The 17897-nt window shown below is 38.2% G+C and overlaps 1 protein-coding gene across 9 annotated transcripts in view; it reads right to left on the bottom strand.

Annotated features, from left to right (window-relative positions):
- LOC118265080 (muscle-specific protein 300 kDa) overlaps positions 1–17897 on the bottom strand; it is a 193513-nt gene that overhangs the window by 42380 nt on the left and 133236 nt on the right. For 8 of the 9 annotated variants that reach the window (XM_050705766.1, XM_050705765.1, XM_050705763.1 and 5 more), the window contains 2 exons: positions 6320–17662; positions 4377–4487 (listed from right to left, as the gene is read on the bottom strand). In XM_050705766.1, the coding sequence (XP_050561723.1) occupies positions 4377–4487; positions 6320–17662 (11454 nt within the window). The remainder of the gene's footprint in view (positions 1–4376; positions 4488–6319; positions 17663–17897) is intronic. The other variant, XM_050705772.1, reaches the window with a different exon arrangement.

Here is a 17897-nt window from a genome sequence, read left to right as displayed (position 1 = left end):
TTATATTATATCTTAAGTTATATTATTTTTCTCTAGGTATAAGGTAAGGTTATATATAGGTATGAGTTGACAAATACACAGACAAAATTAGCCTCTCAAAGAAAGAACAAGCAATTTAGGTTAGGTATATAATATTTTAACTTAATATAGAAAATACTAGGTACTTATAACAATATACTTTTTTATTGGTATAAAATAAGATAAATATGTTTGCTCTCTACGTAAATACATAACAAGACAGAGTCTTTATTACCTACTGACAATTTTCTTTCTATTGGCTATCCTCCAAGTAGGTTGGGGTCGGAACTAGTTTCAACCGGTTTTGTTTCGATATTTTCTATAATGATACTTTCTTTTGTTTCAGCAATTTTTACTTTATTGTTGTCTTTAGGTGCCTTGTATATTTGCAGAAAAATAAATATTATCTATTCTTGTATCGTATCACCTAAGTTAGCACATACCCTGTCTGTATACCAAATTTCATCAAAATCCGTTCAGTAGTTTCAGCGCGATTAACAGACAAACATCCAAAAAATTATAGTGTAATCGGCACTTATATCTTTTTAAAAAAGGAGGCGATTTGACATGTTTTGTGTTTATTAGGTGCAGATAGCCTATTTAAGTAGACCAAAACATATACATACATTGTTACTAAATAAACCAGGTGTACTTTTAGAGGAAAATACAAAACCGACAAATATTTTAAGCATGAGTCCAATTAGACCATTATTAATTAACCAATAGCAACAATTTATTGTTAACCGCTTATCATCAAGGAAAACAACAAACACAGCAATTATAATTCTGAAAACTTTGATGTCTCATTGCAAGGTCATGTATCACCGGTTACATGAAAATTACTCATAAAATTTTTATAACAAAATGCACCTTGGATCTGGTGTAATAAGGTATGCGGTTGCTTGTCGATTGATGGTATGCAAACCTATTTACTCCAGTTTAAAATGGCCGTCGTAAAAATTAACCGTTATGGCCGATTAGTTTTAATGGTTGTGTTAAAATAGAGAATATCGTAGTTTACGGGAGATATACAAAGTAATGGTTTCTTAGTACATGAGCTACGTTAGAAATGTTTTTAAAATGAACGATTTTAAAATGAAACGGGTTCTCTGTGCATGCTAAATTCTCTATTCTGCGACATACGACGCGGCGATTGTCGCGCTGCTACTCTGTAGCAGAATGCTGCTCATCAATATGAGCCTCTAGCATGGTTTGAAACTAGTCCAGTTACTCGTCAAACAGTAACGCGAGAAAGCCAATAACATAATAATTAATTTAGTATGTCCCACGACGTTTTTTGGAATACAGAAGCACAGTCTACATAAACAGGTAACAATTGAAATTAACTAATTACTAAAGTCAAAAACAGTATGATTGTATAGATAGTAATTTGTATTGGTCAATGAACAAGAACAAGGTCTGATGTCATAGGACGACCTAAAATTAAATTCTAGGCACGATTTTGGAAATTATGTCTACCGTGGCATCAGACCTAATTATGTACAAATACAAATCAGTCCATGATTATATATTTCTTGGAAATGCTTCAACGAATATATCGATTAGGTACTGCATAACATCATGCCTATTATTCTACTGAAGACTTGGCAGAGAAGTAGGTACTTGTACTATATTGCGAGCTAGCTAGGTTATAGGGTCTCATAGAATAAGAGTAAAAGAAAATAAATGGGCAAAATGGGTATTGATTGTGGTGATTAATGCTCAAAGCTTCTCTGTGTGAGAAGAGGCCTTTAGCTAGCAGAAGGCACTTATAGGCTGTTGATGTGATGTGATTACTTGTAAACACAAAGATATACAACATCTGAACAATACGGCAATCTTAAGATGGAAAAGTAAGTGCGGCAAAAATTGCATTTAGGAATCAAATTAAAGAAGTGATTACTAAACAAGTAATGACGCGTTATTTATACTATAGATACTTGGAACTAGCAAGTGATGTGTATACAATATACACAAATACATGTCTGACGGGCAAGGACATGTCTAACGTGCTAGTTTCATGTTTGCTTAGACTTCATCGTGTATACAGTTTGAGATCAAACAAAATACCGCAGATTTCAAACCACAGGAATTTCCAGTACACCCTACCAGGTACATAACGTATTTTAATCCATAATGGAGGAAGAAGTATTCATAATTATATACATCCCTGAAGGGGTAAGCAAAGGTACACATTACGGCATTTAATACCACTTTACAATGTACACGCACTTTTCACCATTTAGGTCCCATGTAATAGGAGGTGAGCCTATTGCCATATACTAGGCACAATGCCACATTCCGTGCTACTACTGAGATATTTACGAAAACCCAAAAAAAAGCTCAGTAATACTGCCCGACCACTCGACAAATGAGGCAGTCTATTTTTATGACCCCTTATTGGCCTATACTGCACAATTCAGGTTACATTTTAGTACCAAAACTTTTTAGAACTAGTGACCTGAGTCTGGCTAACTAAGTCATTACTAACAATAAAATTGTGATTTTGAGCCTGTGAATACGAGCCATTGTATGTACCGAGCCCGTTCTAGTTGAATGACAATACACAGAGAGTCAATCCGGTCCCACAGGCTATGAAAAGAGATGCTACGGAAATGGTACCTATGTATATGTATATCTATGTATGTAGGTAGCTATAGATAACGTGTGCCTTTATACATTTTGAAAATTGATAATTGAATAGGTACTTAGATATTTTTATAGGGTTTTTCTCTTGATATTTATAGGGTAGCTAAGTATAGACTTAGGTATATTAGGGTATACTTATGTCTGTGGGTCACATTCGGGGCATATTAATAACATTTTAAGACTAATGTACAATGTTATTAGTTCTTGATTTTAAAATATACATATTATGTCTCATTTCATTCCTCTCAATATACTAAATCTATGAACGTATGTATGAGCTTAATGCCCATCAATGTTTACTATTTTCTTAGACAAATTATATAAGTTTAATAACACCTCTTTCAATCGCTAACCCGGTTTAAGTAGAAGTTATTCCAAATAAAATTATAATTACTTTAAGTAAATAACAAGATTCTAACATCTGAAACTATTGCACCAAAACACATTATAATTCACAAACAAAATAAAAAAATACCTTTAAACCAAAAATAAAAATCCACAATTCACTTCAAAACAACACTATGTATATAAACTTCACAAAAAACAATCGATTAAATCGATTCCATCGCGAGTTTAAAACTTAAATCGTATAATAACTCGTATTCGTATCGACTGCGGAGCGTTCGTTCAGTAACTAGTACTAGTGGCTGAGAGAAGCCAAACATTCTAGTACATATTATTAACTCGTATGTCGTAATGGAGGTGACATCATTACCGATACATCATTGTATATAAACCTAAATCATTGTCAAGGACAGAATAGCTGAGAGATGACACTACTACCACTCATTTGTTGATGATTTAATTGTGGCTATCAGTCACGATTCTGGGTGATAGGTACGTGACTTATAATTGAGGTTAGGTCATTTGTAAATAAATATGATAAGAGTACGGAATGCATAAAAAGTGTTTACAATAATAAAGGAGAATTGAAGATCAAAATGTTTGGTGTAGAGAAAAACTTACTTAATGAGTATATGATTATTATCTTGTGGGCTGGGCAAAACCATTTATGTCAGTGGTTTACCTTTATCTATACATATAATTGAGACACACAGACACATGGAAAATAGTTTATAAAGAAAATTATGAATTAATCTTAACTGCGTAAATTCATGGAGCAGATAACTTTCTAAAAACGTGTAATGAATTAATATTTCATAATGACTTAGGTTTACATTATGCCTACGTCTAGTCTAAGCTGTTAATGAGCTTATACTTCAAAATCCTGGGTTCTAGACTATAAGCTTTAAGAGTATTTAAGAATTAGGTCCACAATGGAGCCTTACAAGTGAAGAAAGTAATTAACATTAAATTGAGGGATATTTTTAAAATAGAATATTTATTTACGTATGTATATAAGACTATGAGAAGATGATACAGAAACTAACTAAATGGCCCATATCTATGTTTCCACAGCCAGTAAATAATGACAAACGAACCTGAATCAGTTCCAAAAAACACACTAACCCAGTTCTCTCACTGACAATGCGACAAAGACAGCTGATGCTGCTCCTCATACCTCCCAACGATACAATTCTAGTTTTGTTTATAGGCAGACATTCGGGCAATTTTGAATGAGCACTCATTAAACTAGCTTTAAACCAATCTGCACTATGAGATCGCGAATCTAATTTTACCAGTATCTACGTCAGTAGGAATTCAGGTCTGTTATTTTTGATCAATGGTTTATATACAGTGAGACTCACCTTGAGGCCCTCCGCCATGGTGTCCAGGCTCTCGTCAGGAAGATCCGCTAAGCGCGTCTGTACATCTCTTATTTCTTCTAGCAGAGTTTCTATATCGTTAGATAATTCATCCTGAGAACACACACTTTTATTAGCAACGCACACTTTTGTACAGTGACGATATGGAACCAGAAATCTATCATCTCTATTATAGGAGAGTACAAGTTCTACAAAAAATAAAAAAACAATCACAAAGGACTAGCGCTCTAAAGTTCTAAACAATGCATCCATTAAAAACGAGTACTAAATGACGTTGATGGTTATAATAAAATAATCAATCATCGTGCATTCTGTAGAATATCAAAATGTAAAACGTCATGCACAATCTGTTCACGTGTAGATGTAAATCAAGTTTAAATACATCTCTGAACCAATAGTTTTGGACAATGGCCAAAACATATATTATGGGTTCGCATGCCCGAGGAAATGTACGCAGGCATTCATTACGAATAAAGCTAAAATTTATGCATGGCTAGTATCTGGGATCGAACACGAAACAGGATTCACTGTATCACGTAAACATTGTAATATTATGTAATCTACAGCAAAAATTTCATGAACGAATCAAATTCTATCAAATGAATGCAATATACTTTCGTTGTAAAAAGAAAATAGCAGAAATATAACAGATATTCTGATTCCATATCGTCTAATAATATTTAGAGGGTCAAACAGTCCACGTGATCATTCCAATGGACTAGCAGTTAGGTACACATAACAACAACAACAAAATAAACTCAAATTAGTTCATAACAATAATGTTGGCATGACATGCGAACTTTAGAGTCTGCAAACAAGGGGCCTGTTACTGGAATGTTGACAAAAGCTGGTCAGTCTGGTATTTAAGTGTCCCGTACTGTAGTCGCGTGAATTTCCAATAAGGATTTTTGAATAAAAAACATCCAAAGCAAAGAATTTGGAGTAGAGCTGTTCAATTTTGATTAGGTGTGCAGGAGGAGATAATCGTTCATCTTTAAACAAATCGATACGTTATAAATTTGCAGTAAAATCAGTTTTTTGTTTTGTATTTGAGAGGTTAATTAATCCCCCCATACACCTATGGTTAGTTCCATTGTCAGCAGCGTGTGCTCGTGTGACATTCACAGCGAAAGCATTCGAATCGATTCCAGTACGAAACACTTACAATGATAAACAATGTATAATCAATTCAAGACTATTCTCGGATGCTAATCAATAAAACAATCAAATAAAACAGGTATAAATAATATGAAAAATATCATTCATGTATAGTATGAGAAGTCTTGCAGACTAATCTACATACATTCCAAAATGTAGCAAAAAATATGACTGACCTTAGCGAAATTTCAAATTAAATTGCAGACTTTGTCAAAGTTCTTTGTATAAATTACTAAGATTGCAGACTTGGAGCCTTGTCTGCTCTGGCTTGCATTTTCATCAAAATTCAAAGCCTCAAAATACTGACTCTATAAAAACTTTTCTCAATTAAGCGACAACAGTCTATCGTCTCGTAGTGGCCAAATTTTGACAGGGGTATCACTGATCAAAAGAAATAAATAAATCAAAAAATAAAACTATCATTACGCACGTGTAAATAAAACAATGCACGTCATTTTATAGTTTATTACAATAAAATATCAGACGACTGACAAAGACTAGAAAAAATCAAATCTGACTAGAGATGACTAGAATATTTATAAGTTCACACAATACAAAAATTAACGACTAATCAAATGCGTAACTATTCTACTGTTATAATTTACAGTGCACGCCAAAATGTGGCACTACAAGACGAGCTGCGGCGTGGCTAAATACATCACAATACAGAGCTTCGTAATATGTGAAATTAAGAATTTAGTAATTATATCATGCCAAACATAGAGTATATATTTAAAAATCGTACAATACGACTGTGGGTCAGTCACCTTTGTTGTCCTCTGGGGTGTCTCCTCCGGCTCCTGTGTGGATGAGGATGGGGCTGGTGCTATAGGTAGGGTGGTTAGTATATCCTCCCTAGATACAGGCTCGTTCACAACGTCATCAACAACAGGTGTTTCGACGCTAAGGTACGACGATTTGTCTTTCCAACTACAAATGCCACCGGGTAGATCCATGGATATGTAGTCGGGGTCGTAAGGTGAACCAGAGGGGTCTTTTGGTTCTTCACCTTCAGAAGAGTGACCAGAACTACCGCCCTGATCTCTATCTTTATCATTTTGGTCAGTGATTTTGATTTCTGTGGTATCGTTAGTGGGTGTTTTAGCTTTTTGAGCCAATGAAAGGAAGTATTGGCACTCAGCGTCGTGGTACAAGTGTTTTTCAGGCCAGAAAGTGTTATCAATGATAATATTGTCCTCGACGCTGATGCCTTCGTCAACGTGTGGTTCGTCAGTGTCTACAGGTACAATTGTTCTTTCAACAGATTGACGTTCTATTAGTAGTAATTCCGCATCATCAATTTTGTGTTTGTCCGTCCAGAAAGTATCCGTTTTGAGGTTTGTGATTGTGTTAGTAATGGTATCAGAGTTAGATAGAGGGACATCAGATACAGAATCGGCTGAAATATTTTTCTGTGCAGTGATGTTTTGATCTGTTGCAGTAGATTGTAAATCTTCTTTTTTAAGTTCAGGTTTTTTCACATCCGTTGTTGTAATTTCTCTCTGTGATTTTTCCACTTGAATAAATGATGTAACGGAGTCTTTAATAGTCTCTTTCTTTTCTGTCACTTCTGGTTGTTGAACCTTCCTCTCAGTATCAATAAATGTGGTCACCTGTTGCAGCTTGCTTACTTCTCCAGTATTTTCTAACACAGGTGTGAACGCAATTTCTTCCTGAATTGGTTTAGTTGGCTCACTTGCAGGTGCAGTTGGTTTATCTTGTTTCACATCAGATTTAGTAACAGTAGTTGTGGTTTCGACAACAGTAGATGTTGTAGTTTCCTGTTTTGCCATTGTTTCTTTAATCATAGCTTCTAAAACGTCTTTGGGTACAACCTTTACTTGTTCTGGGGTAGTGACGGTCGTAACTGATGTATCCAGTTTACTAGAATCTCTGGGAGTGTCTTCTTCTTGAGTTACTAACAAACCTTCCGAGTGTTCCAACGAGTGAGTTTCCGTTATAGACAAAGGTTCGGTATCATCCAAAACTGAGTCAATCATGCTCATGCTAATATGTTTATCATCAAGATCCTCATCATGTTTAGTGGTCTTATCTTCTGCTGTTGTTTCAAGTGTAGATTCTTCGATTGATTTTGGTTCTACGTCTAGTTCCGGGCTAGCCAAAGATGGAGTCATATTATCCAATAACTCATCGTATTGATAATCCATAGAAGTTTGAGTGTCTGTTAGTTCTTTAGGGGAATCATCACTAATTAATGATGAGTCATTTTCAGGCAACAACATTTCCTCAATTTCCCGTTGCAGATCAGCCATTTTACTTTCAAGTGATTGATCTTCAGCAATTGTATCCTCAAGTTCCTGTTCCTGACTTTCAATAGATGTTATTTCTTCAGTTATAAATTTAGCTGAGGAGTGGACATGTTCAACATTCTCAGGTTTCTTTGGTTCTTCAGGTTTAGTTGTTGATTTTTCAGTTGGAACATTTTCTTTTATCTCAATCTTATATGTTTCTGTCGGTGTATGTTGTATTTCCACTGATATTATTTCAGATACATCCAAATTACTAGGATCCATTTTCCAGAACTGCGCTTCAGAGAATACTCTATCTTTGATTGGAGTTTGAACCGACTCAGGTGTGGATACGGGAGTATCCATCTTCTTTTGGCGAGGTTTTGTGATTGATGTAGGATCTAACACCACCTCTTGTTCTGAAGAAGTAACTTCTAAGGGAGAGGAAGCCTCGGTAGTTTCTGAAACTTCTACAGGCTTCATTTCCTTCTTCTTCTTTTTGTGTTTCTTTTTAGGTTCTGACTGCGCTGATGTTGTGGTTACGCATTCATCATCCTTCTCTTCTTCTTTCAGTGGTTCTGAGACCTCCATAATCTCAGGCTTCAATTTCTCTTCCACTGGCTGGCTGACTTCCACAGGGACCACTTTATCCTTTGATTTAGATGAACGCTTCTTTTTGTCTTTCTTTGGCGGTTGTTTATCTTCATCGGACGTGCTTGGAGCTACTACAGTGGCTTTTGGTTTAATTTCTTTATCTCTGGACTTAGAGCTACGGCTCTTTCTACTTGGTTTCTTTGCTGGTTTTTCGTCTTCTGAAGGACTCTGGGTGGATTCTACATCATCAGGCTTAAGAGTCGTAGTTAGGGCTTCAAATCTGTTTTCTGATTTTTCACGTACTTCACGATTTTGTGATACACCTGATCGCGAGCGTGCTTCTCTTGACTTAGATCTGGATCGTCTACTTCTGTCTACTGTGATAAATCCTTCAGCATCTACTTCTACTTCAGGTTTGTGATGATCACTTTCTGATTCATCTACAAGAATCATTGGAGCTTTAGTAGGAACGTGAGTAGGTGTGACATGTGGTTCCTCTTCTTTTTGTATTCTTTCCGGCGATGATCGTTTTGCCACTATCTTAGCCCAAGAGCCAATACTTTGTTCATACTCTGAAACTACCTCTTTTATCTCAACAGTATCTTTTATTTCTTGGGTAGGTAGTGTAGTAGGTTTCACGATTTTCTCAACATCATGTTGTATTTTTTCTATTCTTGGTTGAGACAGTTCTCTTTCTTTTGGCTTCTCTGGAACTAGCTGTATAAATTCTCTTTGTTCATGGATTAAGCCTTCAGCCAGCACATCGGCATACGATTTACCCTCTTCAGCAGCTTTGGCCCACACATTAACAGGTTCCGGTAATACTGCAGCCCTTTCTGGTACATGGGAAGGAGCAGGTAAGGGTACAGTTTCAGCCGGCTTAGACTCTTTCTTTTCATCTCTATCCTTCTTTTTCTTCTTTTTAGTTTTCTTAGTTTTGGTTTCAACATGTTCTTCCTGTACTTCATCTGTAGGTACGTCAGGTACCACTATTTTTTCAACTGGAGACGGTGGCGTTTGTGGTCCAACTTCAGTCTTTTCTTTCTTAGTTTGTAAAACCGAAGAATAGGAAATTTGTGGTACAAACGGTGTTTCCTCAGTTACAATATGTGTAGCTTCTTCTTCCACAGTAATAGGTGCAGGTGCATCTCCTACTACATCAGATCTACTCTCAGACACAGTAGTTACAGTCTGATACATATAAGAGGGTGTAAACTCGGGTGCATCAGCCGATAATTTTGAATACAATACAGTGTTCGAATAAGAGGGTTTGAATTCAGGGATGGAGTCAATTTCAGGAAGGAGGTCATGCAGGCTATGTATAGGAGATTTTTCTACACGACTAACAGTTTCGGTTTGGGTTAATTGTGTTTCCCTAATATCAGTTGAAACTATATGTTCCGTTTGATAGTCCGTAGATGTTATATGCGTATCCATGTCGAATTGTTTAACAATTTGTGACTCAGGTAAGTTTATAGCCGAATCGAAAACTTCACTTTGTGTATCCGCCGAGATAGTGTCAGGCTTAGTATCGAGCTCTAAAACAGTCGAGGGAGCTAACTCAACATATTCACTAGGATGAGGAATGGTAAAACCTTCTGTTTCAACGATTTCGATATCATCAATGGGGGAAGGTGACCGTCCTAACACTTGTTCGTCAGATGTGGCAACTATTTCTTCTTCAGATTGAGTTGGTTGAACAGGTTCCAAAGGTTCAGTTTGAAGTAAAAGTTCTTCTTTCCTGTATTTTATAGAACGCTCAATGTCTTTAATATCACCGAATACCACAGGCACAAGACTTTCATTGAGATCATCAATGACGAAAGTTTCATAAGCTGGTTTTGTTCTAGTAACAGCCGTTGATTCAGGTTCTTGCAGAGCTTCTTCGATAAGATTTTGGACTACAACATGATCATCACTGGTCTTAGGAGTTATAGATCGTGGTTGCTCTGAAGAAGAGTCTTGTTCAATTGAAGCAGTTTCAGTGACACTTTGTACAACAACGGTTTCTGTTTCCATAATCTTGGAAGATTCATCAGGCTGCTGTAGTTTTATTTCCTCAGGCTCAGTATCTTTTACATCGGTAACAATGTTTGTGACTTCACTGTGCTCAATGATTTCAAAAGTGTCGTCTTCAACGGATGGTTCATCTTGAGTTGGTGTGGGTTCTTCAACTTTAGTTGTTTCAACATTATCTGGGGTTTGTGGGACGTCTGGGGATTCAGGGACCATATCTTCAGTCTTAAAGACAGGACTTTTAATTTCCTGGGTTGGTGTTGCGGTACCCGCACTTCCATATACTACTGGTATAGGTGTATTGCTAAGGTCGTCGACTTCAAACGACAGTGCGATATTTTCCAAGTGAGCCTTTTGAAGCGCTGAAGGTTTCTCGAGAGGAGTAACAATATTTGGTACAGGTTCTGATACGATACTTTCATTCGTAAGGAAGTCGATAGTATGTTCTTTGTCAGTTTTAGGTTTAGGTTGATTGTCAACTTGAAGTAACATTTCTTCTACACGCTCAGAAGAATCCTTGGGCAGTTGTTCGTCAACTGATTTAGCTTCCTCTACAGATGTTTGAGGTACTTCGTCAACTTTCACAGACGCTAGTACACGTTCAGCATCTTGAATTTCGTGATAACTGTGACGCAAAGGCTCAAATACAGTTTCGACCTCTGCTGGTTTTGTTATTTCTTTGACTTCATCACTGGCCGGAGTTGTAGACTCCAAAAGGTTACTTGTCACAGTTTCTGTTACTACAATATTAGTTTCTGTTGTTATTGTATCTGTTTCTGTTGCAGTTGTATCAGCCACTTCAGCTGGAACTTCAACTTCTTCAACAGAAACTCGTGAAGAAGCAAATACATTTTCAGCATCATTAATTTCGTGATAACTGAACCTTGGCACTTCGTAAATGGGTTGTCTTATTGGTTCAGGCTCTGGTACTAATTGAGGAACATTTTCGATTATTGGTTCTATTTCATCGGCATTAATAGAAATATCATTATGAGGAACGTGGTTCGTTATCTTTTGCTGCGTTTCTGTGGGTACAGCAACAACAGCTACATCTGCTATAGGCTCTGGTGTTTCTTCTACTTGTCTACTAGTCACAGGTATATCTTCTGTTGTATTTACTGGAGAGGATTCTTTAGATGCGTTCCTGGATATAATTGTCGCCAGACGGTTTTCTGCATCAGAAATCTCATGATAACTAACCCGTGGCGCTTCGAATGTCAATGGTTCGGGTATACTGCTTGTTGCAGCTGATGTACTACTTTGAACATCGACTTCAATCTTTTCTTCAGTTTTTTCGATTGTTACGACCGCTGTAGCCAAATGCTTTTCTGCATCAGCTATTTCTTGATAATTTACTTTTGGCACTTCGGCTGCAGTCGGTGATACTATATCTTTTGATGCTTCAACCACAGGCGAATCTGGTTTGACTTTTTTGTCGGTTTCTTTTACTTGAGCAGACTCGGCCTCTTGCCCGACAGGTTTATCTTCAACGACATCTTCAATGTCTTGTTGAATGTCATCTGGTTGTTTAACTATCAGAGCAAGACGTCGTTCCGCATCAATAATCTCATGGTAGCTATGCCGAGGTGCCTCTTCATACGACAATGGTCGTTCTTTTGTTAAAGGTTTATTATCCACCACAGTAACTTCCTTTGTTTCAGTAGCTGTAGGCTTTGTATTATCTGTCGGTTCCAGAACCACTTTTTCAGTGGAAATTAAATCGACAGTTTGCTCAGTGACTGTTTTAACCGTTGTAATCGTCTTATTAAGAGTTTTAAGCATATCATCCTCAACATTGACTACTTCCGATGTCTGAACAATGTTCGAAGAATTTGATTCTTCCTTCGGTATTGACTGTGATGCTAAAATAATTTCAGCATCCTTAATATCCTGATAGCTTACTCTGGGAGCCTCCTCCTTGACTGGAGACACTCTGTCCTCCTTGATTCCTTCCTTCGTTATTAAATCTTTTTGAATTTCTACTGAAATGTCTTGAACAACACTTGTATCTTCAGATTTTGAAACAGTTTCTGAGACACGCGAAGAAGAAACTGTTTCTTTTAGAGCATCTGTTCTAGTTTCAGTTTTATCCTTAGATACCTGTGCCGCTAAAATAGCTTCAGCATCCTTAATTTCATGGTAACTAATTCTAGGCTCTTCTTCATTAACTGAAGATACAAGTTTAGGTTCAGACGCTTCAATAGACTTCTGTTTACTTTCTGTTTCAAGGAATTCAGGCTCCTCTACTTGTAGCTCCGAAGGTATTTCAATATTTGTCGCAGTATTGAAAGCTGTAGCATCTACTTGATCAACGGGCTTAATTACAGAACTCTCTGAAGTAATAAAATCAACGGTGTGCTGAATTTCAGTTTTTGTAGATATTTCCGTAGTGAAAGTATTTTGCGAAATAAGTTCTTCAAGTTTGTCTGCCGATTTTTCCGCTGTTGGTGATTCAACTACCGAGACAACATTCTCAGAGCCTCCTACCGCTGATACTATATCAGTATCCGTAATTTCTTGAGCAGTTACTGCTGACAATATTTCTCCGGCTGGAGAAACCTTTTCTGCTTCTGGTTCTGTTACAGGTTTAATTGTCGTTTCTTCCTGTACTGTTAAAGATTCTTCTCCCTGAGAGACTTGAGACTCTCGCTGGCTTAGTATTAATTGAGAGTAATCATAGTCCAATTGATAAGTATCCAGATTCTCCGAATATGTCTTCACTTCGTTTACCAACTCCTGATATGGAATATTCGAAGATTCCTTGGATTTCTTCTCAGTTGTTCGGTTACGATCTTGTACTGAACCGAAAATGGCTTGTTCGACTATTTCCGTGAAATCTTCCTCAGACAGTGGTTTGCCAGTTTTATCTGGAACAGGTTCGTTGTCTGGGATAAGTTCAATTTGGCTTGGAACCTGTTCCTGAATTTCACCAATTTTCTCAGATACTTGATCTGAAGACGCAGATTTTTGGGTTGTAACCTCAATTTCTTTCGTATTAAGTTCTTGGTTCTGTACATTAGTCACTTCGGTGACTATATTAGTAACAACTTGCGTATGCGTAGTCAGTACAGAACTTTCAGAAGTTACATTCTCAATGACATGTTCTTTCTCAACTTCTGGTATTGATTCAATTTTAGTAACATCGATTTTCGCAGTGTCACTTTCTGAACTTACTTTCTCTGTTACAACCTTACCCTCTAAAACATCACTAACATTAATGGAAGACTTATCATCAGTGATTTTGTTAATCGTTTGTTCACTTAAAACTACGTCATCTTCAGTAGATTGAGGTTCTTCTAATGAGTTACTCTTACTCCTAAATACTTTTACAGTCCTGATAGGAGGCAGTTTCTTCTCTTCGTGCGTTATTAGATAAATAGTACGGGTTTCAACATCTTGAGTTATAGGCTCGTAGCGAGTTACCTCTTCAACGATATTGTATGACCCTTCTTTTATGACATCAGTTGAGAAGAACTTGTCATTATTATTCTGCTCGCTAGCAGGACTTGAAATAGGCTCTGTTTGCTTCTGTTGTACCTCTTTGATAATTTTTTCCTCTTCGACTCTTTCAGATGATTTCCCAGGTACAGCAGATTGTTCTACCGAAGATTCAAGTTTAGTAACAGTACGCTCGCTTTCCAGTAAGTTAGTTGTTTCTTGTAGAATCGTTACTTGGTTAGCAATGTACGAAGATTCAATAGTAGTTGATTTCGATTCTTGTTTAATGGATTCAAAAGGTATTTCAGTTAAACTTTCTTCTTCTTCTTCTAACATGGCATTCCAATCAATATGTTCGATTGGTTGAATATTTTCTGTATCTTCTTCGGGTGATGTATCGTAAACGACCTGCTTCGTGGAGACATCCGTATGTGTTTCTTGCTCAACAACTTTAGATTCTTGCATTTCTTGTTTAACAAGTTTTGATTCTGTTGGTTTTGAATGATCAGGCTTGCCTTTAGGTTTAGGAGTTCTTTCCTTGGGTTTCTTTTTAGAACCTTCAGTACGTTCAATCTCCTTTAGAGCTTTTTCTATATCATCATCTTCAATCTTTTGTTTTTTAGATTTCCTCTTTTTGTGGGACTTGACTTCCTCAAAAGCAGGTTCTTCAACCTTTACATCTTCCATAGATGGTTCAGGAGAAGGTAGTTTAACTTCGACTGTTTCTTTAACATCAACTATTTCTTTAGCTTCCAACTTTGGTTCTTGCTCGACAGGTTTAGACTTCGATTTAGATTTCTTTTTACGTTTACTGTCTTCTTGAGGCTGTGGTTCTTCAATTTCTTTTGGACTGGCTTCAACTGTTTCTATTGGTAGCTCAGTTTCTTTACGTTCAACCACTGTCGTTTCAATTATATCTTCTTTGACTTCCGTATGTTTTCCTTTCTTAGACTTCTTTTTCTTCTGTGGTTTTTGTTCTTCAACTTGTTCTACAATGTTTGGTATTTCTTGTACATGAGGTTCTATGGGCGTAATGTTAACGTTTTCTTCAACAAGCACTACGCTCTCTTTAGCCTCTAATACTACAGGTTCTGGAGTCTTTTCGTGTTTCTTTTGTTTCTTCTTCTTTTTACTTTTGGATGAATGTTCATCCACTTTGATCTTTTCCTCAGATGGTTGTGTTTGTTCCTCTTGTTCAACTTGCACAGTTTCAATCTCAGCAGCTTGGTTCTGTTGCAGTGTCTGAATTACTTCTGACACCTGGTGTTCTGATGCAGTTTGCTTTTCTGACAAAACAGTTTCTATTTCTTCTAATATGACAAGTTTTTCTGCTTCCGTAGGTAATGGCTCGGGTAACTCTTGTACTGTTTGTCCGGAAGACAGAACGTCTTCTTTTGCGAGTTGTTCAGGTGTTTCTTCAATTGTAGGTACTGGTTTCTGCTCTTCTTGTACCTGTTCAGACTCTTTGGTGATAAATTCTGAACTAATATCTACTTCATGTTTTTGTTTACTCTTTTGAGCTTTCTTTTTATTTTTAGACGCCTTTTTATTGCCTTGATCTTCTTGTTTTGAAGTCTGATCTTGGACGGACGATGGTTCGGACTCTTTGATTTCAGATGTCGTTACTTCAGTGTTGTATTTCTCTTGAGTTTCAGCTGTTTCAGTAACGAGAGAAACTGTCTCAGAAACTTTAGCAAGTATTTCGATGTTATCTGAAATCTGTTCTTGAACGTTTGTTTCAAAAGCAGGCTGTGATGTTACATATTCAGTTGTAACGACCTCACTAGGACTGCTTTCGCTGACGATATTTTCTGTGCTAGTAATGGTCACAGACTCAGTTTGGTTTATAATGTGATGTGTAACACTGGAAGTTACGGTAGTAGTAACTTCTACAGAACTTTCCCTATGCATTTCGTCCCCAGTCTCAATAACTTGCTCTTTGGTAGATTCATCTACCGAGCTAGTTAGTTGTTTAGATGTAGTTATTTCCGGTTGAGCGACAACTTCTACAATTGAAAGTGAATCTGAATCAGATTTCGTTTCAATTGGTTTTTGTATAGATTCTCCAGTGCTAATAGAATGTTGGGCCTCAGTTGAGCTGTCAATAGAACTTGGTTCTGATTTCTCTAAAGAGGCTTGCTTTTGACTCTTCTTTTTCTTCGGCTTAATTTCCTTGGTTGTTACTTCAACTGGAGCAGTAGCCTCTACAGTAATAAACTCAGCAGTAACATCAGAGGTTTTGTCCGGAGATTCTTTGTGACCTTTCTTTTTCTTAGACTTAACTTGGGTGTCCGATTCTTTAATATTTATCTTTTTAAATTCAACAGTAATCGGCTCTTTTGGAGCTTCAACTGATATAATTTCAGTAAGGCTATCTCTACTCTTATCACGAGGCTCCCTTGCCTTTTTCTTCTTGTTTCTTTCTAGCTCTTCGATTTCCTTAAGAGCTTTCTGAATTTCATCTTCGGGTGATTTAGGTTTTTTAGGCTTTTGCTTCTTTTTAGGTTTTTTGTGTTCAACTTCTTCTGCAGAAGTTTCAGGTTGTGAGTCTTCTGCTACCATTTCAGTAACAGTCTCTACGACTGTAGCACTGTGTTGTAATTTTTTAGTGACCTCTTTGTAAACTGTCTCTACAGTTGACTCCGATGTCACATGTTTAATTGTAGTGTCACTGATGGGTGTCAGTTCCACTTCAATCGGTTGCTCGGGTTCATCAAAGTTTTCGACTTCAATAACCTTTTTCATTGTCTTTTTCTTTTTCAAAGCCTGAATGTCATGAGCCTTCGTAGGCCTCTTTTCTGGGCCTCGCCTCTGTCTTGGCATGTCCCTTGACCTACTTCTAGGAGCCGGTCGTTCGGGCCGATCAGGCCTATCCAATCTATTTGTTTTTTCCGGTCTTTCGGGTCTATCGGGTTTGAACCTCGGCGGTTCAATCTTCTCAACTTTCGATTCATATTGCTGAATCGGTGGAGATCTTTCAACGCATTCTACTACGATCTCCTTGACCAGCTCTACCTGTGCTACTTGTGGTTTCGGTAATGAAGTAACGCTGTGAGTACGCGGTTGTTTACGTAAACCGAGTGCTAATATTTCCGCATACGATAACTCGTGCGAGCGATGTTTTGGTGTGGGGCTAGAATCTCTTTCTGATTCAATGGGTTGTATTTCCCTCATTGGTTGATCAGGTAATTTTCTCAGTGGTTCTGGTGATTCCTGATACATGGTTGCCGGCACATCAATGGGCATTTCTCGGTACTCCATTGGAGGTTCTGCGTAGTATTCGGGAACCGGTTCCGGTTCCGTACGCGAGGCAAAGTCATCATAGTAAACAATCACGTCACCGCCATAAGGCTCACTGACACTGATAGACTCGCTAACACGGGTGTCACTGCGCGACACTTGTTCATCGACTCTCTCACTGAGCACACACGGTTCCACGAGCACTTCCACGGGATCGCTCCCGACGTCGGCCGGTTCGGGCGGGGAGGGCGAGGCGCGGGGTGGGTCGTGGTCGTCGGGTGCGCGGGAGCCGCGGGAGCTAGAGCGGGAGCCGGAGCCCTTGACTATCTCGGCGTAGGTGGCGCCGCCCGGCGCCCAGCACGGCGAGCGGGCCCGGGCGGCGGGCGCGGGCGGGGCCAGGCGCGCGCGCTCTCGCCGCTCGGGCGAGCGCGCGCGCCTGTTGTTGCGCGCGTGCGTCGCGCTCGTCACGAGCATGGACAGAGTGGCGGCGTGCTCGTCTGTCGCTGGCATCACGAAGTACGGGTCCAGCGCGTAGATCGCTCCGGTCAGCTCTTCGATTCGCCGGGCGACATCCTGATACGCAAGTACGGACAAACACATGATTTACAAGGGTGTCTCTGAGACGATCGGACGGACGTGATGAGAGGTTGAGCGAAAGGAAACGACGGTGGCTGCGATGCGTCTCGTATATTTTAACGTTTCGTATTATAATAATATGCTTATAAAAATTACAGGGACGAGATGAGAAGACTTATAAACTAAATTCGGTAGATCGCGGACTACGCGTCTCGCAGCGGTTCAGCGTCAG

Source organism: Spodoptera frugiperda, chromosome 28 (assembly GCF_023101765.2).
Source record: "Spodoptera frugiperda isolate SF20-4 chromosome 28, AGI-APGP_CSIRO_Sfru_2.0, whole genome shotgun sequence".
NCBI lineage: Eukaryota > Metazoa > Arthropoda > Insecta > Lepidoptera > Noctuidae > Spodoptera > Spodoptera frugiperda.
This window is presented reverse-complemented; position numbering and strand designations above follow the sequence as displayed.